The sequence below is a fragment of the Podarcis erhardii genome, assembly GCF_964252035.2.
Source record: "Podarcis erhardii genome assembly, chromosome: 8".
NCBI lineage: Eukaryota > Metazoa > Chordata > Lepidosauria > Squamata > Lacertidae > Podarcis > Podarcis erhardii.
The window spans coordinates 68652097-68677484 of record NC_138499.1 but is presented as its reverse complement, the minus strand read 5'-3'; the positions used below and the strand labels follow the sequence as shown (position 1 = coordinate 68677484).

The window sequence follows — 25388 nt, the reverse complement described above, 5'->3', positions numbered from 1 at the left end:
ATCTCAGTAAGGGTCGGTGGTCCTTGATCTCTGCTGAAGATCTACAACTATTTAAAGCATACGTCATTTCTCCTGCAGAGATCATATGCGTAAAGCTCTGCCATCAAGAAATTCCTTAATATAGCATTTAACACAATATTAACACAATTCACCACATGTGTCAAGAGTGGAATGTCAAAATCCAACAATCTGGTGGGAGAAAACTCAATCTCAAATGAGGTTTCCCAAGAGCCAATTCAAATATTGATTCTCCAGCTTGGTAACATCCACATGCAAATATTGCCTCCTATCTCAAGGAGGGGGCAGCTCATTTAAAGAGAACTCTCCCCTCAATAAATTAATATGCTATATTTAAAAACTGCCTCTTCACAAAAGACTTTGGCCCAATTCATGTATTGTCCCAGAGCTGAAATATTTCATCTTTGGATAGTTTTTGCTGCTTTGACTAGACTTCGCCCAGCCATTTGAACCAACTCATGCAGAACAGGGCCTACAAGGTCCAGCTCTCTGGCGGGAACCATGTAATCAAAATAATACACAAGCTGGGCCTTCTGTAGGAGAGTTGAGGTGTTACTGTTGTGTGGGAGGAATTTACCAAATTAGTCCTCAGATTAAGAAGTGGATAACAGAATTAACTCTTTCATCACTGCTGACAATTAGTATTGGTCCAGAATTACCATCAAAATAGGTCACTCTTAAGTTCTACTCTTCTCAAAAAGCTTACTTCTAAGGCAACAATCTGGTTATTCCTTGAAATCACAGAAAAGCAACAACAACCCAAACCCCCCCCCAGTTTTCTTCATTAGCACCTTTGCATAGTCTCTTTTTCTAGTTCAGTTTCCTTCTTTCACCACCGAAGATATCACCTCTTCCACATTTCTGTGAGACATACTCAGGCCACAGATACAGTCCCATTTAGCAGCAAACTGTCCAACTTTTTAAATAGCACCCATTCTGTTTCAGTCCGTCTTTTCAGATTTCTCTTTTTTTGCCATGCAACGACGAACAATGCTGTCAAAACCTGCTATATAATACAGGGCAAGCAAGCGGAAAAAGCCCAGGAAAATAAGCTGTAAAGGGAGAGAAGGAGAGATCTTATTCAACATACTTCTGCTTAGTGGTCATTTAATATTTTCTCTCATCAGATTTGATGATCAGAAGTGTGGTTCACCAAGCACTCAATTATTATGTGAAAAAGGACTGTTCTATTAAAGATTAGTCTTATTTAAACAAAGCTTGAGATGTATATTTTGTTCTCTAATTAAAATAAATTAATAAGTTATTTGAAAGTACTATGAAATATAGTCACATGGTTGGAAGGGACCTTATTTTAATATCCCCCCCCCCCTTTTGGAAGCTAATGAATGAATCACCTGCCCCATGTATCTGCACAACAATCTACCTGAAGCAGAAACAATGCAAAAGACTACAGAATGACTAGTGTTTTTTTTAAATTTGTAGAAGAGAACATGATTTAGGGTTGCATTGCTCCCTGGAGAATAATAATGGGTAAACAGTAGAAAAGTCACAGGCAAACAATGTGAAACAACCTTATGATGAACAGATTCAATGAATGTTTAGCAGGCCCAGCAAGGCTGAGGAGACATTTGCCAGATGGGTAGCAGCAGTCCAATTTAACATAGGCATACATTTGCAAGCTGCTTGATCTCAAGATCAAGTCCAAATTGTATGATTTCCAGCTTTACTTGCATGAGTTCAGTAGTTTAGCTATGCATTTGGTTATCCTTTCTGAAATACATGGCAATTTCTGCAGGTAAACATTAAGGAGATGCAAGACATTCATATATGCCAAACTATGGCTTGATGATATAAGAACAAGCTCTGTGCTCACATGCTCTCCCTTTCACATCTGACTTTCGGTTTAGATGGTTCCTGGTTTGCTGCAACAGGCACACTCCAGTTTGCACATGACCTCCATTCTAGGATACAAGCCTATCACAAACTAGTTTTTCAGTTTGGACACAACAGCACATTCTTTGCCACAAACCAGGAATTAATAAACAAAGCATGGGAGAGGAAGAAGTAGAACCATTGTTTGGCACTTCATGTGAACCAATTCACAAGACGTTAAGAGATTTGTTCTTGTTAACAAAACAGATGTTGCTATGAACAAAAGGCAGCCGAATACTGAAGCTTAAAACAGGTATTGCTGGTCAGAAATTCTCATGATCTGACAAAGGATTATCATTCTGGATGGAACTATAATCCTGAAGCAGAAGGCGTGCATCTTGCATGTGTTTGTGGTACTTATTGACCTGGATTTATGCCTGGGAAGTTGTTTCACACCGGCTTGAGCCTGTTTGGAGGTTGCAATGCTTCCTGGATAAGATGGACCTAACCCCAGTTATCCATCTCCCAGACAGTAGGGATGTGCACTGGCTCTGGTCTAACTGAACAACAAGGTGATTAGGGGTGGTCTCTTATTACTGATTTGGACTGCACCATTAACAAGGTGTGCCAAGGCATATCAGGGTGTACCTAACTTTCTGAATAGCTCTGCTCCCTGTTTTTCCATAAAGCTAAATGCACAGCTGTTCTTCCCCCTTCCCAGTTATCTTTTCTGGGAAAAGAACCCAAGATAATAATAATAATAATAATAATTTATTATTTGTACCCCGCCCATCTGGCTGGGTTTCCCCAGCCACTCTGGGCGGCTTCCATAAAAACCAGAAATACACTAAAATATCACAGATTAAAAACTTCCCTGAAGATGACTGGGGAAACACCCAGAGAATGAGCAGAAGAAGGTGGTGAGGTCAGAGAACCTTCTGTTTTGACAGACAGGTCTAGCTTTTAATCATAGTAAATAAGCTTTACTTATTTTAATAGATAAATGTGACACAATTAAAAAAAACACCATAGGGCAAGAATCATTGACATTGCTCAATGAAACATTTTGGGTATGATCAAGTTATAGGTTATTAATTGAAACTCTATTAACTTTCAACTCTACCAAAATAAATACATGTAGACCTCAGTGGGTTTATCTCACAATTCATTGGATAGAGCAGCTTTTGCTGCCAAGAAGTAGAATACTTCTTGGTCACTCTTTACTTTAGTAAGCTTACTGCACTGAAGAGATCTGCTGCACAAAGACTAGATTTTGAATTACATTGAACCAATAAATGTGAGTGTACCACAGCACTAAAAGAACCTAACAGATTTTGAAACTTCATCATTTGATATTACTTTGTTACATACCGCCTGTAGGGCTTCAGCCAGAGAAGAGATAGGCGACATTCCACCAGTCAATATTGTTAACATGTGACCATCTGTGCCAATAGAACTGGCAAATTTTCCTTGCTGTATTGGGGGGGGGATGGAGAAAGAAGTCAGGTGGTTTCCAAACAATTTTATAAAAATAGAATGTGTTTCTTACCAAGGGGAAAGAGGAGTTTAATACTTTATATATAAAAAAAATCTGACAGGATTTTTTTAAATTTCTGATCTTAAAGGTACGTGTTTCTGTTTAAGCATGGAAACACGTACCTTTAAGATCAGAAATTTTAAAAAATCCTGTCAGATTTTATATATATATAAAGTACCGTATTTTTTGCTCTATAAGACTCACTTTTCCCCTCCTAAAAAGTAAGGGGAAATGTGTGTGCGTCTTATGAAGCGAATGCAGGCTGCGCAGCTATCCCAGAAGCCAGAACAGCAAGAGGGATCGCTGCTTTCACTGCGCAGTGATCCCTCTTGCTGTTCTGGCTTCTGAGATTCAGAATTTTTTTTTTCTTGTTTTCCTCCTCCAAAAACTAGGTGCGTCTTATAGAGCGAAAAATACGGTATATTGTTTGTTGAACCACATGTTGGAATATTAGATGATGCAATATATATATATTCATATTCAGACTATAGGTATATATATATTGCATCATCTAATATTCCAACATGTGGTTAGGCAGACACATGCTTTTTAAAAAAATATTGTGAAATAAAATGCCTGTGGTACAGAAACAGCTATTTTTATATTCCACCCTTTTGAAACCTAGGAATCACCACTATTATTTATACTGTGCTTGTTGGCCAAGATTGGCTCCCAAAGCAGTTTATTTTTAAAAGGAACCATGTGCCAGACTTGAATCAGGCCATTTCTGTCAACCTGTGTTGAAACAGGGCACCTTGAGTTTTTGAATATCAAGTCTACTAATTTAAAATTTGAAATGCATTTTTAACCTGCGCCCATGTAATAATATTTCAACATTTGCAAAGGGGGAAAAAAAGTGAAGTGACCTTTAATTAAGAAACACAAAAGAACAAAAAGAGTAAATGACAACACGATTGAAAATCCATTTTAAAAAGTCAGAACAAAACAAAATCCATTAACACAAACCATATTTCAAAGCAAGCACGCAGTTCAGGTAGAGGGACAATTTGTAACTAGAACCAATTACATGTAAGGGCAACTGCCACATTTATCCCATCCCCAGTTTTATTTGGTGTCTACTTTAAATTTCTAACCTTGGGAGAAGGGCCCTTTCTATTTTTGCCTATGCAAAGGTTCCACGTATAATGATGGCACTGTTTAAAACGGTGCAATCCTAGACATATCTACTCAGAAATAAGTCCTACTGAATTGAATGGGACTTATTCCCAGGTAAGTGGGTTAGGATTGTATCTAAAGGCTCTCTTTATATAAAGATTCTAGTATTCAGAAAAGGTAGTAGACAAACACAGACAACCTTTCACCTTATAATAAACTAGCAAGTTACCCATGTTTTCCACCCACAAAAGCATTTTATACAAATACAGCATTTTACTTACAACGGCATCTTTAACAATTGTTCTGGCCACATGATCAGGTTTGCAGACCGATGATGTTTCTGAAATAAGCTTAGTCTCTAAAATCTTGAGCAAAAGTAAATAAAGAGATTACATACATATAACAGCAGATGAAATGTTACCAAGTACAACCACAGTTCACCTTACATCTGATAAGAAACATAAGACCATCTGGACATTTTTTTTTACAAAAAATATTCAGGTCAAGAGGTGTGTTTATAGTTGCATTTGTTGATATTATATTTATCATTAGATTACAAATGAATGCAAATTCTAAGTGAACATGCAGTTTTCTTTAATAATAGGAAGAGTGAAACTAGAACATTTTAGATGCAACATTCTGCTGGTCGCTATCATAAACACACATCTTTATGTGGAGACAGTTTTCTCATATTCAGCAGGTATCTCTGACACAAATATTACAGAAAAATAAATTGATATTATGCTCCCAGGAGAATTGACTCTAACTCTTTTAAACCTGATTTCCATTAGCTTAGATCAACTTTGTAAATTCTTGCTACCTAAAGAGCCTGCTTATAAATCTTCGCTTCAAGGGATGCATTGTTGCCTATATGATCTTGCAGAAATGTTGAGAAAAGATAAAAATGTGATATTATATTCATTCTTGCATTAAGCCTGATACCACAGAGTTCTAGTGTTTGTCTTTTCCATCCTTTTTCATCTTGTCAAACGGTTTTCTCTTAGAAAACACTGAGCTAATTAGTATCTGTCAATGTGATTAAGGTATTTGTTCATTTGCAGTTCACCTGATTCAGTCCTCTCTGGAAGAGTAAAGAAAGGCCTTAAAGGGGCTTATGAGGCAGGAATTTGGTTAAGTTAGTATTGTTAAATATCACTTGCTAACATAGGATTAAATGGAAATATTTTGGAGTTTGAGGTTCACAAGTAGGCCTCTCATACGTGCCCGAAAGTCAAGTGGAAACTCATTGTTTGACTAAATCCTGAGATGTAGTTGACAGAAACTGGCCTCTGGACAATTCATCACTCAAGAGTAATAAAAGCAAAGATGTTTTGCCACCCTAAACTGCTTCATATTCAATTGTTAATACTTTCACTCTGAAACATTTAACAGATTTTTAAAAATGATTCGGGGCGGGGACAACATTCTTTAGGGTCATAGACCATTAAAGTTTGTTTTTTTTACAAAAGGATAGTCTTCTTTCATGTTTTCAAACCAACTTTCTATAACTATTAGGAACTGAAACAAGGAATGTGAAAGAATGTGGCGCTCAGTAGCATATGGCTATCCTGCCACCAATTCAAAAGCAAGATTAAAGGCAAACTCAAAAACTTTCATTACATTGGCCAACTAAGAATAATCCGAAGATCTAGTGTAGGAGGATTTTGTTTGGTAACTTTTATTGCTGTATGATTGTTAAATGTGCAACAAGAATGCTCAGGGCAATACAGTAAAAGATTGATGCAACACTGATTATTAACGCAAAACCAGTTGACTCTTAACACAATTTTCTTCCTGTTTCATCCACCCACCTCAACCTACATTAAGTTTTAATTTAAATATATAACATCAAAATAAATGAAGGTGGTGCAATAGAAACAACGTTTTATAAAAAGGCAAGAGATCCAGGTTTAGATTATTAATCAGCCCTGAATTTTAGGACAAACAAGTAAGCCTCATCTGAAATTACTTGGCAAGATTTCTATGGTGATCTTATGCCCTAACTTGCTATAGCCCAGGGATGTCCAACAGGTCGATTGCGATCTACTGGTAGATCCCCAGGAGGATTTGGTAGATCGTGGTTGATTGCTGGGTCCCATTCCGGCCCCAGCCCCTCGCCCTGCCCTCCATTGTTGCACGATCTGCAGAACGGAAGACGGAGTTTCCTCAGTGAGGTTGTTTGTTTCCCCAGCGATCTATTGGTGAGTGGCTGTTTCTCTTTCTCACCAATGCCCCCCCCCCAAAAAAAACTGGGCTTTTCTCCTCCCCCAAAAAACAGGGCCTTCCTTTCCCCAAAAAGGTCAACAACTTTGACCTGAACCCCCCAAAAACGGGGGTAGATCACTGCCAGTTTATAATTCTGTGAGTAGATCGCAATCTCTTGGGAGTTGGCCACCCCTGATAGCCCATCAGAAAAGATGGTGGGGACAGCTTTTGAGGAGACACCTCCTGCACAGAATATTTGACTAAAAAGAAACAGAGAACCTGCTGGAGGTTTTCCTTGAGGTTCTACCTAATGCTACCCTGTGGATGGATAAGACAAGAAATTAGGCAAAGGAATTAGTAACGTTAGTCCTGTATCATGGAAAGTGTGATTTGAGTTTAAATATTTGTCTCCTTCACTGTTGGTTTCTATCTTGCTTATGCAGCATTTTAGTAAGAATAGAATATTAAACCAATTCAATGTGGCATTATGCAGAAGTGGATAATAACTGCACTTAATTGCTTTTTTAAAAACCCAAAAAGTAACTCAAAGCAACTTACAGAATAATTAATAATAATAATAATAATAATAATAATTTATTTATACCCCGCCCATCTGGCTGAGTTTCCCCAGCCACTCTGGGGAGAGATGAAAACCAGCAGACAGTATAGAATCAGTTAAAGAAGAAAAAAGTTATATAAAAATAGTGTTATGTGAATATTTTCAAAAAAGGTTTTGTTTTTTAAAACATAAAAAGCCATATGGGATAAATTTAATATGGACATGCCCAGAAACAAGCAAGTATTGTCTTAATGTTGTATAAAATATTAATAAGTTAACTTTTTGGAATATTCCATCTCTTAAGATTTAAAAGTTTTTCTGCTAATTTATATAAAATTTATTTTACCAAATGAAAGTAAAAAAATATTCAGTATGGTTCTGGAAGGCAGATGCTGAATACTGGAAGAAAAAAAAGAAGTCCCTCCTATGAGTTTGGAAACTGATCTGGCAACAATGAGCAAGATCATATGGTATATCTGTCTTAGACCAGGAAAACATAAAAGCTAACAAATGCGAACAAGAATGAAGATTGTTTAAGAATTTTTGAAACACTGTATATACCAAGGAGTGACACAATATAACTCCTTTCCTGTGACTAAAAGTTGAGTACACACTTATACTCAAGGTTTAGATTTAGCATTAAGCACATCATGGGATCATTCTTTTTTGTTTTGTACCTATTGATCCTTTTACTTTAAGTATTTTGCATGACAATAAAGAGGAACATAAAATTACCTTTGTCTGACTTTCCTCTGCAAAGCCAGGTGTGTCTGTATCGGGAGGATAGGCAACTGTTACGTAGATATTATAGGGCTTTACCTGTTACGTTGAGAAAAATATTTAGTTCACGCTTTAATATATTGAGCTTACTTGTTTTCACAAAGATATACAACGTAATATGAACAAAGAGGCATATAGTGGGATTGTATCTTACGGACATTTTACTTGCGCACAGGGGCGTAGGGAGGGGGGCGCTCGGCCCCAGGTGTCATCCCTGGGAGGGCTTGCCCCGCCACCCCCATGCACAGTGGATTGCCCCCCCCCCAAGTGCACAGCATGGGCTCTGGGCACCCATGCAGCTAACTCCACCACTGTCCCTGCCTTAGGTAGAGATGGACAAGAGGGGAGAGAACAGGACCCTTTGATCAGGCAAGCCTATTCTTATGTAGCAGGGATATTTACAATAAAGCTACCAAGATGTCCCCCCCCCCCCGCTTTTCTATGTCCATATGATTATTGTGGTCCATGTGTGCCAGGTATTCAGGAACGAATAATAAATAAAATAATAATAATAATAATAATAATAATAATAATAATAATAATAAAACAAAGAAACATGTCTTTCAAACATAGAAGCTGGATGATGCCAAGAGATACATCAGTGCCTCCTAACACCCCCCAAAAAACACAAGTTAAGATCCATACATCCAACATTTCAGGAGAGAATTAATATAAGAATGTATTCACGTTAGCATGAAAATTTTTTCTCATTGTTCAGTGAGCTGCTGAGATGGTGCTTAAACAACTGTCCCCTCCTTTGCATGTCTACTTAGAAGCTGCACCTGAGTTCCATGGGAATTCATCCCAGGAAAGTAGGTGTAGAACTGCAGCCTATGAACATCAGTTTCTTTTTGAAATGGTCCCTTTAATTAAAACAACAGCAGCCCAATAGCTGAAGTTGAACAATACTTTATTAGGACTAACTCAAATGTCTCAAAAGAATGAGCAAGTGTTTGAGTTGCAGAGTTGTTCAGGGCAGATACTTTGAAAAAACACAAGGGGGAGGGGAGGGAAATGGCCCCTTGAAAGGGATTTGTGCTTCTGATATGGTGCATTACACGGTCAGCTTTAAAACGGGGGGCTGAGGGGCTAGCCTGTGTCCCTCCAGATGTTGCTGGACTACGTCCCCCACTGGTCCCAGCTAGTATGGCCAATAGGAATGATGGGAGTTGTAGTCCAGCAACACCTGGAGGGACACAGATTAGCCACCTGTTTTAAGCGGCATTGTAAAAGTAAAGGGAGCTGCACCAAACCATAAGGAAAACACACATCCTTATTAGGGCAGTTCCATTATTAGGCCTATCTACTGCAAAATAGGGACGCGGGTGGCGCTGTGGGTTGAACCAGAGCCTAGGACTTGCCGATCAGAAGGTCGGTGGTTCAAATCCCCGCGACGGGGTGAGCTCCCGTTGCTCAGTCCCTGCTTCTGCCAACCTAGCAGTTCAAAAGCACGTCAAAGTGCAAGTAGATAAATAGGTACCGCTCCGGCGGGAAGGTAAACGGCGTTTCCATGCGCTGCTCTGGTTTGCCAGAAGCGGCTTCGTCATACTGGCCACATGACCCAGAAGCTGTACGCCAGCTCCCTCGGCCAATAAAGCGAGATGAGCGCCACAACCCCAGAGTTGGCCACAACTGGACCTAATGGTCAGGGGTCCCTTTACCTTTACCGCAAAATAGTGTGCAAAGTTCAAGTTCTACCATCAGGCTAGATAGTGAACAGAGCAATGGGGTGATGGGTGAGAAGAAATTTGTTTCTGGCTGATATTGAAGCCATGGTGTCTACAGGGGTTTTAAGTGCTTATACTTACAATATTAAGTATATAAACCAGAAAATAACACTTGCAACTGCACGTATCTTATTTTCCCTTCTTTTAATAATTTAAATTGGGGGGGGGGGTGACAAAAAAGAAATCTGTACCACCTGAACTTGCTACACCTCTGCTTCTGCAACTCAACTTTATACTATTGGCTGCAGCCTCTATTTTTATCTCGAGCAGAAAGCCAAGGAGAAATCTTGCTCTTTTAAAATAGCATTCCTGCTACTTCTCTGCAAGAAACACCCTGGGGATGAAGGCCTTCCTGCAAAGCTACATGTTGTTTGGAAGCAAGGAGAGCAGTGACCCTCTGCCTCTGCCACCTCACCAGCCGCTACTGGGAGGGAGCTTCTCATTGGGATCTCAGGAGATATGCAGCGGGAAGAGGGTTGAATGAAGTATAGCAGGGGGAGGAACAAGCAAACCTGGGTAACACATGCCTTGCTTGCATTGCTGCCATCTCGGGCTCTTGCCTCCTCCTCCTATTAGGTGTGCATGGTGGTTCTGCAGCTGCATAAGGTGCCAGTCCCTCAGCTTGGCTGGCTTGCTCCACACTGTCAGCTGGCAAGGGCTGCAGCAAATCCAAACCACTGTGAGGGTGCCTCTCTAGCAAGGGCAGGCCCAGCCACTCCTGGTGGGACACGGGAGCAGTGGGAGCGGTGGCGACACTGCAGTTGCTCTCCAGGCTGTACTTCTGGCCCGCCCATAGGGAGGACAAAGAGCTACCAGAGGAGGAAAGAGGGAGCTGCCTTTCTAGAGCTCCAGCTGGGCAGGAAGGTGGCGATCCTGGGGATTCTTCGCTCTATGCGATTTTGCATATGCACGCTCTGCCCGAAACCAGATCTACAATATCTGAGAGTAAAGCAGCTCAATACACTGCCTGCACTATTACTTCTCATTTTGAGCCAGTGGACAACTAACCCTACTAAATGAACAGTTTTGCAAATCGTATACAATACAGGCCTTCTGAGCCGAATGGTGTCATGCGCTCTGGAATATTGTACCACTTATTGCAATAGAATAGCTAAGTCTATGCCTTGTAAACAGCGTTGAATGTTGCTGAGCCTGCTTATGTACTTTTTGGGCAACACTATATTGTACAATATTCTTATATAATACTATTAATGTTTACTTGATTCTTTAATTATTTCCCCCTATGGTTTTAGCTCTTTTTGTTTATATGTTGCTGTTGTTGTTAATGTTATACAGAGAAACTATAAGATACATGCAGGTAAGGAACAGAGAATCATACCTCCATTTGCAAAGCTTCAGCTAGTCCTCGAAGAGCAAACTTTGTTGAAGAATAAGCAGTATAACCAAACACTCCAACTTGTCCAGCCTGGGATGACACAAACACAATCCTTCCCCTCCTCCGTTCCTTCATGGTGGTAACTACTGCTCGAGTTGGGTAGACACTACCCAGATAGTTGATAGCCATCAATTGCTGTAGACAAACATACAAGTCGGAGGCCTAGTTAACATATTTTATACAGTGGTGCCCTGCAAGATGAATGCCTCGCAAGACGGAAAACTCGCTAGACGAAAGAGTTTTCCGTTTTGGAGGTGCTTCGCAAAACGAATTTCCTATGGGCTTGCTTCGCAAGACGAAAATGTCTTGTGAGTTCCTGCGGGTTCCCCCCCCCTTTTTCTAAGCCGCTTATCCGCTAAAACGCTAATAGCGCTAATCCGCCAAGCCGTCAATGGGCTTGCTTCGCAAAACGAAAAAACCGCTAGACGAAGAGACTCGCGGAACGGATTATTTTCGTATTGCGAGGCACCACTGTATTAACGAAGTGTGATATTAATGTAAATGAAATGAAATAACGAAGTGTGATTGCTGCTCTGCATCTTTAAACTCAAGGCATCAGCAATATTAATACTCATCGCCACCAAGTGCAAAATTCCTACTATGGACGATGTTGCTTCACGTTACAAATGGAGTTTCCAAGCTGTAAAATGCTGTGTTATAGTCCATTAACATGCTGGAAGGCAACCACTTGGGGATTCCTTTGATGATGAGCAGTAACCTTTGTGATGTGGTTGCTGTTTTGATTGCCTATGTAACTCCTGCCGAGAGGACAAGGGTGGCCAAACTTTTAAACTGGGAAACATTGTAGCTAAGTGGTAAAATACATGTTTTACCTGCAGAATATCCCAGATTTGCTCCCCAGCATCTCCAGGATTGAACCCAACTAAAAAGGGATGGCTAACCTGTGGCCCTCCATATGCTGCTGGACTCCACTTCCACTGGCCCAGCTAGCGTGCATGGCATGTAAGGAATGATAGTAATTGGAGGGCAACAACCTACAGCAGGCCAAAAGTTAGCCTTCTCTGGTATAGAGAACACTAAGCAAGCATGGGAGCAAACGGTTAATATATACAAAGCAATGGAATTATATCCAGTAAAAATTTAAGACACAACAGTTTACTAATTACATAATCTGCACTGAGTAGAGAACTAGTAGAAAATGACATTTGCAACTGCTCTACTTTTATAAAATCACTTCTCAATTTTTTTCCTCTGAAACTAATTAACGGCTTGGTTCACATGTTACATTAAACCATGTATTGTTTTTAATATTCAGTTGGAAGCCGCCCAGAGTGGCTGGGGAAACCCAGCCAGATGCGCGGGGTATAAATAATAGATTATTATTATATTATTATGGTTTATAATGAAAACTGCCCTGTGATCTTTGGATGAAGGGCAGAATAGAAACTATTATTATTATTATTGAACAAATAATGATTTAATAATGTGAATAAGCAGTGTGCTGGCGCATGCTGCTGAAATTATGAGCACTTTGCATCTCCCCTGTCCATGATATGCCAGGGAAAAAATGAGTCATAGCCCAGTTAATCTTTATGTGAACTGTTTACAAGTCAGCCACTGAAGAGACTCTATGGACCAACGTCAACATGAAGCAAACATTTCATTTGAGACGGGCTGAATTAGGGAGCCCCACTTTTGCTGTTATTATTATTATTTATTAAATTTGTATACACTTTTGCAGTTATATAAGTATTCATGAAAAAGTATTATTCCCACATGCTTGTCTACTCTGCATGCTGTGAAATACTCTCCTTTCATGTTTATGTGGTGGTTCATGCAAGTATTACCCAAGGAATGAAACAGTTACAGATAGGTAGCCGTGTTGGTCTGCCATAGTCAAAACATAACAAATTCCTTCCAGTAGCACCTTAAAGACCAACTAAGTCAGTTCTTGGTATGAGCTTTCGTGTGCATGCACACTTCTTCAGATACCAAGGAATGAAAGTTATGTAACAATAGCGTATGGCAAACTTCTCTTTCACAACATACATTAAAGGCCTTTCATAATAGATGTTTAAAGGCAGCAAACATTTTTAGACACAATAAATATCTAATAAGAATTATTGGGTCTATGACACAGATAGAAAACATTCAACCCAGTGGAAAACTATGGGGGGATTAGAAAAAAAAATATACAATGTTGGGTCATTTATTTGAAATGGACAATAAAATGTGCTGCTACAAGTTAGGTAAATTTTATATATAATTTTATCATTCAAAAACATTTCTCAATCTGGTGTGATTTTCTAGGTGCCGTTGAATTAGTATACCAGTACATACTCAAACAGGAGAAGTCAGGCTCACTTACTTCAAACATACTGATGTCAGTATCTTCAAACTTTCCATTAATTGATGTTCCTGCACAATTTACAAGCATGTCAACTGGACCCAACTTCTCTTGAGCCTGGAAAGAAAAAAATAGCAGGTGAGATAACAAATTTGTGTCCATAAATATCACTACTGTCAGCAGAACATTTCTGCAATAAACACTTGCAATTGAAAAATGGGGGGGAGGGAGCCAGCCAGGCAGGTAAAACCAATATTTCCTTACCTGTTTAAGGGCCCTTTCCACATTTGCAGCATCTTTGGAAACATCAAGAGAGATACAATGCACAACCTATGTGAATGGAAAAGAAGGGCCATATCATTTGATATGTACAGTGTAAAATGGACAAATTTTTAATTCAACAAGTAAACTATTTTGGCAACACAGGTAGGAGACATATTTCAACGTGTGCATTGTATGTTTCTCTGCCTTTCACTTTTAGTTGAGAGGAGTGCAGAGTTCCTGTTTTCTACATAAAGTACTGGGATATTATATTGCTTTGGCATTTGAGAAGAACCAATTAATATTCCAAAGCAATAATATTTAGCTCAGACTTTACAGATGAGCTTTGAATTATCAAATTTAATCCTAATAAGTCAGGATGTGCATTACTTTTTCATGCACTCAGTGAAGAGCCCCTTTGCTCCCTCACTTCATGTAAACGGGGAAGCAAACCTAGCAGCTGCAGTTAAACATAAATTCCCATTAATGTGCAAATACAGAATTATGGTTAATGGTTTTTAAACAAGTCAGGATTCAAAAGCCAACTTTAAACTGGTTTCACCCCTGGACTATAGCAATGACACTTTGCTATAATTTGTCTAAGGCAGGCTTCCTCAACCTCAGCCCTCCAGATGTTTTTGGCCTACAACTCCCATTATCCCTAGCTAGCAGGACCGGTGGTCAGGGATGATGGGAATTCTAGTCCCCAAACATCTGGAGGCCCGAGGTTGAGGAAGCCTGGTCTAAGGTCTGCAGACATCTGTAGCCTGAACAACCTGTCTAGTCCTTAATAATTCAGCTTCCAATGAATGCTGAAGACGCACCTCTTTACCCTGCCTTTGACATTTGAGGTGTATGTTTTTAGGACCCACCTTATTTTTGTATGTTTCATATTATGGTTAATGTTGTAACCTGTCGTTGGAGCTTAGGGTGAAGGGCAGGTAATAACAACAATAATTCCATGTGGATGCCTATTCAATTGAGCTCAATGGGTGGAACTCGTCTAACAAGTCCCATCAGATACAAGTTCTGTGCAAGAATATTCACTTGTGCAATGGGGTTTTCCTCCCACTCCTGCCCCGCTATGCACCCCCTAAAATTGGCTTGTGTATGGAAGTAGAACCCTCAGAAAAGTGCACAGGAGGTGGGGATTGCTCCAACTGGCAAGCTGGAAAGCTAGTGCTTATGGAATATTCAACAACACCGAATTCTTTCTAAAAGAGTGTTCTTCTTCCTCTTGAATTGAAGTGGTGCAATCATTAATGGACACTGTAGTGTTGTAAAAACAACAACTGCACCACACAGTGAAAAATACTTTCCCAATGATAAGTTGCTTAGAAGCGCATTAGGAAACCACACTGCGCTGTTCATCCTTGTTGATGGCTGCTATAGAACAGATTGTAGTCTCATATGAAATCCTTTTTCTTTTCTCTACCGCCACTTAAGTCTTCATTTTCCATAAAGCATGCACAACATGCCAGGGAAAGAAGCAGTATAGAATCTGCTTTGCATGTAGAACATGAGTCCCTCACATTTCCCAGCAGGGCAGAGATAAATCCTATATGAGATTCTGGAACAGATCCCTATTAGTTAGCATATGAAATACTGAGATAGATGGACCAATGGTATGGTTTCATATATGGCAGCTTCCTATGCTTCTATTAAACAGAACCTAAGACAAAATGAAAGACTGATGTAGTGAAATGTTTAACAACCCCAAGACATTACAAAAGCAAGAGAGAGAGGCACAGGAGAAGACAACGCCTGGGGCTTGCTCTTGTGAGGCTAATTTTGTTTTGTTTTAAGTGTTATGTTTTTGACACATTCATTACATTTTATTGAGTACCAGGAATGGCTCTGAAGACTTCAGCTGAAAAGCAGAATATAAATTCATAAAATAAATTGCCAAAGACCCATTCACATATTGATCTTTAGGGCTTACATGAAATCATCCCTGTGCAAAAATTAGCTTTATTTAAAAAGGCAGATAGCAAAGTCACCAAGAAGAAGATACTGATATCTCAAGAATAAATTAAGATTGAGCCAAATTCATAAAACTGGCATGGTATTTTAGTCATATTTAACTGTAGCTAACAAAGAACTTTAAAATACACTCTTACACCTACTTAGGTAATATGAAATGATTTTACGTTGTTGCCAATGACTACTGAGAATACCCTAGAGGCAAGACAAACTTCTTCAGAAGCAGGAATTATTCTTTTAGGAAAAAAGAGAGACCATTAAATATTGCACATCAAGCACATTTTCAGCCTTCTATATTGCAAGTCATGTCACTTTCATGCTTTGTATAAGCTTTTCTATAAAAGAACTGACCCCACCTTTTTCTTAAATTGCAATCAAAGTATTAGCATTATAGCTCACAACACAATAGTACCCAAAGGAGGCCTTTGACTGCAGGATGTGTCTAGGATTACTTAGAATTCTTTAAAACAGAATTCTCAGTTTACCTATGACATGACTACACAATATGCTACTCAATTTTTTCTTATCTACACATTTACTCCATAACTTGTAATTCAAGTATTGCTGCTCTAGTCAGAGAAAGAACATGCATTTTCTTAACACATTTGAGAGACCTGGTAGAATATAGTCATCTTACCTGCTTATCATTAACTGAGAACTTCTCAATTTCTTTCTTTGCTTCCAATAGCCGGCACTGGAATTAAACAAGCACATTTGGAACATTCTGCTAAAACAATTAAGATAGACAGAACGAAAGCCTTCTAAAAAAAATTGTAGTATAGCGCAACCATTTAGGTGCTTTATGCATTTAGGAATTGCCATCTTACTTGGTCAATTTACTGCCAATTCTATAAATATTTACAACATTCTGCTTCGGCCAACATAAATTAAATCCACTGTTATACTTTATTTTCAGAAGTTTGCTTTGGCTTTGCCTATATGACATATGCAGTGCCATCCTGTGTATATCTAATTAAGGGTTAAAGCCTTATTATATTCAGTGAGTCTCACTCCTACAGAAGTGTGTATATGACTGTAGCCAACAGGCTATATACCATACAGTTATCCTGCACAAAGACTTCTGCCTGAACAATGCGACTTCTGCTCCCCCTCCCTGTACCCTGCAAGGGGGGTGGCCCCAACCCTCCAGAGCACATCTGGGAGGCAGAAGAGATACAGTGGTACCTCGGGTTACAGACACTTCAGGTTACAGACTCAGCTAACCCAGAAATAGTACCTCGGGTTAAGAACTTTGCTTCAGGATGAGAACAGAAATCGTACAATGGCGAGGCAGCAGCAGGAGGCCCCATTAGCTAAAGTGGTACCTCAGGTTAAGAACACTTTCAGGTTAAGAACGAGTTACAGATAGGTAGCCGTGTTGGTCTGCCATGGTCAAAACAAAATAAAAAAATTCCTTCCAGTAGCACCTTAAAGACCAACTGAGTTAGTTCTAGGTATGAGCTTTCGTGTGCATGCACACTTCTTCAGATACACTGAAACAGAAGTCACCGGACCTTTCTATATAGTGAGAAGGTGGGGAGGGGTATTACTCAGAAGGGTGGTGGGAATGGGTGATTGGCAGATAGCTGCGATGAGCCTGTTGACGACTCTTAACGACTGCAATAGGTCTAACAGGAAAAAGCAAGGGGTGAGAAGGTGAAAAATGGCTTTGTCATGTATAATGAGATAAGAATCCAATGTCTTTGTTCAAACCAGGTCTCTCCATAGTTTTAAGTTTGGTGATAAGTTGCAATTCAGCAGCTTCTCTTTCCAGTCTATTTCTGAAATTCCTTTGTAATAGAACAGCTACTTTGAGATCTTGTATAGAATGTCTTGGGAGATTGAAGTGTTCTCCTACTGGTTTCTCTGTCTTGTGATTCCTGATGTCCGATTTATGTCCGTTTATTCTTTGGCGTAAGGTCTGGCCTGTTTGTCCAATATAGAGAGCTGAAGGACACTGTTGGAATTTTATGGCATACACAATGTTAGACGATGAGCAATTAAATAGTCCCGAGATGGTATGTGTGATGTTGTTGGGGCCAGTAATGGTGTTGTCCGGGTGTATGTGGCAGCAAAGTTGGCATCTGGGTTTATTGCAGGCTCTGGTGCCAGTGTCCGTGTTAAGTCTGGTTATAGTATTATTGTGGGTTAGGAGTTGTTTAAGATTGGGGGGCTGTCTGGAGGCAATGAAAGGTCTTCCTCCCAGAGCTTGAGAAAGAGAACTGTCATTGTCCAGGAGAGGTTGTAGATCTCTGATGATGCGTTGTACTGTTTTAACTTGGGAGCTGTATGTGATGACTAGAGGTGTTCTGTTATTTTCTTCTCCAATTCTTATTTTCTATTATTTTCTTCTCCAATTCTACAGACAGAGACTCTCACCTAAGAGATCTACAGCAAACCTTTTTAGAACTAAAATACCCAGCAGATGAAGTTAGACAACAGATCAACAGAGCCAGACTGATACCCAGAGAGAACTTGCTGCAAGACAGACCCAAAAAAGAAAATAACAGAACACCTCTAGTCATCACATACAGCTCCCAAGTTAAAACAGTACAACGCATCATCAGAGATCTACAACCTCTCCTGGACAATGACAGTTCTCTTTCTCAAGCTCTGGGAGGAAGACCTTTCATTGCCTCCAGACAGCCCCCCAATCTTAAACAACTCCTAACCCACAATAATACTATAACCAGACTTAACACGGACACTGGCACCAGAGCCTGCAATAAACCCAGATGCCAACTTTGCTGCCACATACACCCGGACAACACCATTACTGGCCCCAACAACATCACACATACCATCTCGGGACTATTTAATTGCTCATCGTCTAACATTGTGTATGCCATAAAATGCCAACAGTGTCCTTCAGCTCTCTATATTGGACAAACAGGCCAGACCTTACGCCAAAGAATAAACGGACATAAATCGGACATCAGGAATCACAAGACAGAGAAACCAGTAGGAGAACACTTCAATCTCCCAGGACATTCTATACAAGATCTCAAAGTAGCTGTTCTATTACAAAGGAATTTCAGAAATAGACTGGAAAGAGAAGCTGCTGAATTGCAACTTATCACCAAACTTAAAACTATGGAGAGACCTGGTTTGAACAAAGACATTGGATTCTTATCTCATTATACATGACAAAGCCATTTTTCACCTTCTCACCCCTTGCTTTTTCCTGTTAGACCTATTGCAGTCATTAAGAGTCGTCAACAGGCTCATCGCAGCTATCTGCCAATCACCCATTCCCACCACCCTTCTGAGTAATACCCCTCCCCACCTTCTCACTATATAGAAAGGTCCGGTGACTTCTGTTTCAGTGTATCTGAAGAAGTGTGCATGCACACGAAAGCTCATACCTAGAACTAACTCAGTTGGTCTTTAAGGTGCTACTGGAAGGTTAAGAACGGACCTCCAGAACAAATTAAGTTCTTAACCTGAGGTACCACTGTATGCAGAAGTCCTGTTGCACAGGTGGGAATCCTTGCATTAATGGGATGACTTCACTGGATACAACACTTAGTTCTTAGTCTAGCACATCCCAAGATACTAAGTGTATTGCATTACAAGATAAGTAAAGATTAGTAAAACTTCCCAGTGCACACATGTACTAGTTACAAGAATTCAGGCAGGTAACTGAATTCTTTTAACAAAAAACATTTGTCAGCCTACTGCTGACACCATGCCCTCATGGGACTCTATGCAAACTCCTGTTAAGAAATGGAAGAACTGCAATTCTGGCTATCACTGCTCAAGATAATTTCCCACATACCATTTTAACTTCACACACACAGCCTTGAAGACCAAACTCCCGTTAAGTGTTCTACTTTGGTGGAATTTTTTAGTTGAGCCTCTTGACAGGCTCTTAGCTTATCTGCTGGTTTCTATTATTTTTTTCTTTTACTGCTGCTTGAAAACTAACCAGACAATAAAACAATTTAAATTTTAATGACTTCTATTTTATTTGTAAACTGCTTTGCATTTGATTTTATCATAGAAAGGTGGGTTATAGATGCTTAGAATAAAATAAATGGCAGCTTACAAGCAGCACACCCTCAATCAAAACAATACAGAGAAAAAAAGCTATTTCAGCTTACTTACCAACAAATATTTTATGTATCAGCTAACTGCAAGACTTAAATATTAATCTTGCTTTAAAGCTTGTTGCTTCTCCGAATTCCAAAGATTGGAATTCTATATTTTGTACTCTGTTATACTAGAAAACTTTAGAAACAAACCAAGGATGGCTTTGAGTGTATTAAGCAGAAGAGAGGGGATATGCAAGTAAATTCCCCTTTCAGATGTTCACAGTAGAAAAGAGTGCAAAAAGTGGGAGTATTACTCTCTGCTTTGGTGCAATATCCAAGATACTAGCAAAGCAGAAAACAATTTATAAACATGAATGCTGCTCATATCCCACTTTCCTGAAGAAATGGTTAGAGTGCCTCTGAATCTACAGGCCAGGTGTGAGGAAACTTTGGTGCTCCAGATGTTGCTGAACGACACCTCCCTTTATCCCTGGGCCACTGGCCATGCTTGCTGGAATAGGAGTTGTCATTCAACTACATCTGGAGGAGAAAAGGTTCCCCACACCCCACAACCATAGGTAAATGGTTATAAATGGAATAGCCAATAGAATAAGCAGTTTGGCTTTGGCTTAATACTCTCGCTAACTCAAACACTGTATTCAAACTCTAACAGTCATTTATTTATTTATTCTGGAGAAACAAATAGGCCCCAATCCAGATAAAATTAGTACAGTAATCACTAATTTAAGCCCTGTTGCTTTCAAATTTGGTGAACTTTAGTAGGATTGGAGCCAAGGATTTTAACTATTTAATTAAATACTAGGGCTTTAGTTATAATTACTGTTGCTTCAAACCCTTTCATTAACAGCTTCAGGGCATCATAACTGTTAAATAAGCATGCTAGAAATTTACCTCATTTCTTGCAATAAGTGTTATAAAAGCCCCTTGCTTAAAGCACTCGATGGCAACGCATTTCCCAATGCCACTGGAACCACCGGTTACCTTTTAAGAGAAGGGGGGAAGCATAGAGATTAAATTGATAAACTTGACAGCATAGACATTAGAATTATAAGCCTTTTAGAGAAGAGAGTGGTCAAACTCTGGGCCTGTTCACATGTGTGCAATAGTGTTTCCCCTTCGTAAGTAATGAGATGCCTCTTGGTGTCATGTGGACAGCTTCTAATGTTACGACTGTCCACAACTATTGCTTTGAAATTGCCACCACAATCACAAAGCTGCAAGCTGTCTATGGACATCCCAGCTCACTTTCAGCATGGTAACACAGTAAGGATTACTTTTTTGGGGGGTAGAGGAAGGCAAATAGGGGGTAGATGCATCTATGAACAAACTCATACCCCTTCAGCTCCGGTATATTACTATACCAAGATCATAATTTAGGTAAATTGGCAATTTAATGAACTCGCCTAAGTTAAAGCACAGGCAGCATAACTTCTACTACTTCTGGATACTTGTTTGCTATGCATCTGGACAGCTCCCAAAATATTGTAATCAATTTTTGCATGATGGTTCCTGAGATAAATGTACAGATTCTCATCTCTGTTTGCATACAATTGGACACAATTTAAAATAAGATGGCAGAATGAACCTTTCAAAACTGTGCTGATTTTGTTGTTGTTGTCGTTTCTTAGAATGTCCAAGCAGTGCCAGATTTGAGGCTCCTAGTACAGTGTGTACTTCTTGATCCAGTTTTTCACATGCTAGATTATCAATTCCTGTACAATGTCCAAAACATGATAGAACATGGTACGGACAACTTCTAGGATAAAAAAGGTTCTTACTCAATGGAAAATCCAATCAAAAACGCACAAGTGGCAAAATCTTTCATTCCTGTAAACAAGCAGCCTTTCAGTATCATCTCTCAAGAAGACCTCTTCTCCCTCACTATTCAAGTCTAAAAAATAATATTTTCCTCATTTCAAAGGCAGCACATCTGTTATTTTAAATTTTATTTAAAAAGTATATACTGCTTAAACTTTCAAGGAAATTCACCAGTGGTTTCACAGGCTAAAGCCATAAGAACAAATGACATCCTTTGCTGGAGTCCTCCTTATGGGAAGAATTGTGTGACTAGAAATATCTCACTTGTACAACTGCTTTAGAAGAGCTTGTATGTTGATACCAGGTGAATTAGTCAGAATTAGGAATGCTTGGCTAGAAGAACAAACAAAAATGGTTTCTTCTGCTGCAACAGCAATGATGAGAATGAGGCTTTGCATTTCCATACTTTGGTATTGAATGTCCATTTAGAAACCCTGGAAGATACGTTAATAGATCCACAAGCCCAAAGGAGGGTTTGTGAGTGTGATTTGGTGCAAGGATACAGAAGGATGTAAAAAATGTCCCATTAAAACGCAAATATGAGGTTTGTTACAGAGCAATTCTTTCCTACGCAGACAAGAAGTTCCAGTTTGTTTCTACCACACTTCCTAGTGGCAATATCCGTGTTGATGTTGCTGGTAAGAAAGGAGTGCAGTTTTATGTCCACAAAAGAAGATAAGTGCTTGCAGGGCCAGTTTCAGCCCTTACAAAAGGCAGTGGAAGAATTACAGGATATAGCATGAAGGAATGAGAGACGGTGCATGAGAAACTGACCTGCATTGTGAACCCTTTGGATAGAAGGATTATGGATAAAAGGATTACCTTTAAACATGATTGCTATACCTCTCCAAGTTCTGATAGATGTAAGGCTTATTTGCTATTAGGCAACTTTATCACAAATGATTCTTCTTCTTTGGCAATCACTCGTAGCCGAGTAGGATTGTCTTCCAAGAACACGGTCTTAACAGTGAGTTCGTAAGTGACTGTGGAGGCCAATTCTGGATCCACGTGTCCTTCCACAGTGGGGACACATGTTTCTGGGTGGGAGTTGATCACAGTGAGGGTTTCCCAAGCGTGCCTTCCTTTTAGCATGTTTCGTCTTGAGTACCATATGTCTAATCATAGTATCAAATGATTAGACATATGATATTAGTATGTAAGCTGCTCCGCATGCTAAATAATTCTTCAAATCAACTAAAAATCTTGCATATTCTTTTATCAGCTTAAAGTAAAGGTAAAGGGACCCCTGACCATTAGGTCCAGTCATGACCGACTCTGGGGTTGTGGCGCTCATCTCGCTTTACTGGACGAGGGAGCCAGCGTACAGCTTCCGGGTCATGTGGTCAGCATGACTAAGCCGGTTCTGGCGAACCAGAGCAGCGCACAGAAATGCCGTTTACCTTCCCGCTGGAGCGGTACCTATTTATCTACTTGCACTTCAACGTGCTTTTGAACTGCTAGGTTGGCAGGATCAGGGACCGAGCAACGGGAGCTCACCCCATCGCGGGGATTCGAACTGCCAACCTTCTGATCAGCAAGTTTTAGGCTCTGTGGTTTAACCCACAGGGCCACCCATGTCCCTCTTTATCAGCTTACTTATGCAATAACTCCATGTCAAGACTTTATATGCATACCAATAAGTAGCAAAGGTCAACTCAGAATCCCTATTCTTCAATTTAGCAAAGACAACATTCTCCTGACACCAGATTCTTCCATTGCACACATGGAACAAAATTCCTCAGAAAAAGAGAAAATAAAAAGATAGGCACAAGAAAGGAGAAATTCAGTTAAGCGTCCAGACACAGCCAAACCTAAAATGGCGAAGACCTGCTATAAAATGTTTAAATTGCTTGGCTGTAAGTCCACTATTTATGTCATTTACATAAGTTTCATGAACGACATGCTTCACACCATCATTTGTGCAGATTATAAACAAAGAACCAATAATGAATTTGACTCAGATTAAGCAATTGCTCCAACATCAAGAATCTCTGCACATGTCTCCATCTTCATAACATGATGTCATTTGTCTACTCATGGAATTGTTCCTCTTAAAATAAATAGTACAAATCATGCTTCACATATAGAGCTTCATTTTAGGTATGTTATTGCTGTGAAGTCACATGTATCCACTTCTCTACTGTCCAGAGAAGGTACCAGCTTACGTATCTGTACGGGGTATGAATTATGGTGGCAAGCTCCCCTTGGATCCTCTCCACTTTAAAGGAGGAGAATATAAAGATATAATTTAGGTAACTTCTGTAAATTCTGTAATCTAGTTTAAATTTTGCTATCTTGCTTTGCAGTGCTATGGTCTAATGTAATAAAATGTACCGCATTCTATGGTGGCCAAAGGGGCACAGGGCACAACTAAGAGCAACTGCTGGGGGGATGAACTGGCTTGAACCCAGACTTTCAACTACATTAGGGTAGACATCTGTATCTGTGGCCCTCCAAATGGTGCTGGACTTTAGCTTTCATCAGCCTCTTCCAGCATGGCCAACGGAAACCGTAACCCAGGAGCTACAGGTTCTTAATCCTCTATTCTCTCAACAGAGATAATATCTATATTGTAAACTCCCGAATTCCACCTCCTTTTGTTAGTAGGCAGTACTGAGAATAACACATTAAGACCATCAGCACAATTTGTATGTGGTTGTGTCCCTTTAAGACAGGAAAGAGGAACCAGTGCCCCTCCACATGATGCTGGAGTGTGGGCCACAGGTTCCCCACCCCCTACCTTAAGACCAACTAGTATAGCTCAGACCAAGGTCATGGGTTCAACCCCTGTATGGGTGCATATTTCTGCAATGCAGGGGGTTGAACTAGATGATCCTCAGAGGTCCCTTCCAACTCTATGAGTCTATGAAATGTATATGGTACTGAATCCAAGCAGTAGCATTCTTTCTTTTCTTTTTTAAAATGCCATTCAGTTTGCAGCACACACTACTAAACCCATAAATTGAGATTACGCCTTGTTTAATTCAAGATTTCCAGCCCACATTTCTTTTCCCAGGAGATAAAACAGATATATGAAAGAGAGGAAGATCTTATTTAACGATTTCCTTTTTTTTTTTTTTTTTTGTGCCACTAGTCTGCTTCTAAACAGGAGCATCTATAGACAGGAAGGGGAAATCTAAAAGATAACCCAGCTCGTTCCTAATATTCCCTAATTGTAAACAATGGCACCCCCCCCTCAAAAAACAAAAAACCACGTCTTTTGCTTCAGGCTAAATATAACCCAGACCTTCCACACCCTTTTCTAATTACTAGTCAAGCGCTACATCCCTGAATCCCCTTTTTTCCCCTTTTTGGCGGGGGGGGGGGGAGACAACATCTCTCCTCAGCAACGGTGTTAATTTTGCTTGCGCAGTTTGAAAGGGGAAGAGGGTTTTTTTTTTGGGGGGGGGAGCTGCTATTTCCCTCTACACTGAGATACACAGATCAACGTAAGGAAATAAAGGTTTCGAAGGGCAGGAGGATGTCGCGTTTCTATACCCGCTGCCCTCCTCCCCGCAAACCGCCCCAGGAAACCTCGGCTGGGCTCTCACCACGACGTGGGCGCCAGAAAGCGGCATGGTCTTCGGGCTGCTTACGGGCAGCACTATGTAGAGCAGCAGCAGGAAGGCCAGGACGACGACGACCCCGCCGGCCGCCGCCAGTAGAACCGCCCCGGACATCTCTGCGACAGAGTGAGAGGAGCGGAGCACAGCGGGAAAGAAACGATGGACGGAGGAGAGAAAGGACCACGCCAACCTACTCCGCCGACAGCCTGCAGCCGACTGACTCGCT

General features: G+C 40.1%; 1 protein-coding gene across 1 annotated transcript; it reads right to left on the bottom strand.

The window, feature by feature from the left end:
- Positions 1 to 638: 638 nt before the first annotated feature.
- KDSR (3-ketodihydrosphingosine reductase) lies at positions 639 to 25388 on the bottom strand. The gene is made up of 10 exons (XM_081873151.1): positions 25148 to 25388; positions 20670 to 20759; positions 16361 to 16417; positions 13744 to 13809; positions 13501 to 13596; positions 11115 to 11306; positions 8004 to 8087; positions 4786 to 4869; positions 3223 to 3324; positions 639 to 1070 (listed from the first exon to the last, which is right to left on the bottom strand). The coding sequence occupies exons 1-10, from the start codon at positions 25274 to 25276 to the stop codon at positions 960 to 962; spliced, it is 1011 nt and encodes a 336-aa protein (XP_081729277.1). The 5' UTR covers positions 25277 to 25388; the 3' UTR covers positions 639 to 959.

Bases quoted from the DNA above. Each gene is read 5' to 3' on its own strand.
- KDSR (XM_081873151.1), bottom strand. From the start codon at position 25,276: ATGTCCGGGGCGGTTCTACTGGCGGCGGCCGGCGGGGTCGTCGTCGTC. The intron at 16,418-20,669 runs GTAAATTTCTAG...GTTTAATTCCAG, and splicing joins CACTTATTGCAAGAAATGAG to TGCCGGCTATTGGAAGCAAA. The intron at 11,307-13,500 runs GTAAGTGAGCCT...GTTTGTCTACAG, and splicing joins CTGACATCAGTATGTTTGAA to CAATTGATGGCTATCAACTA.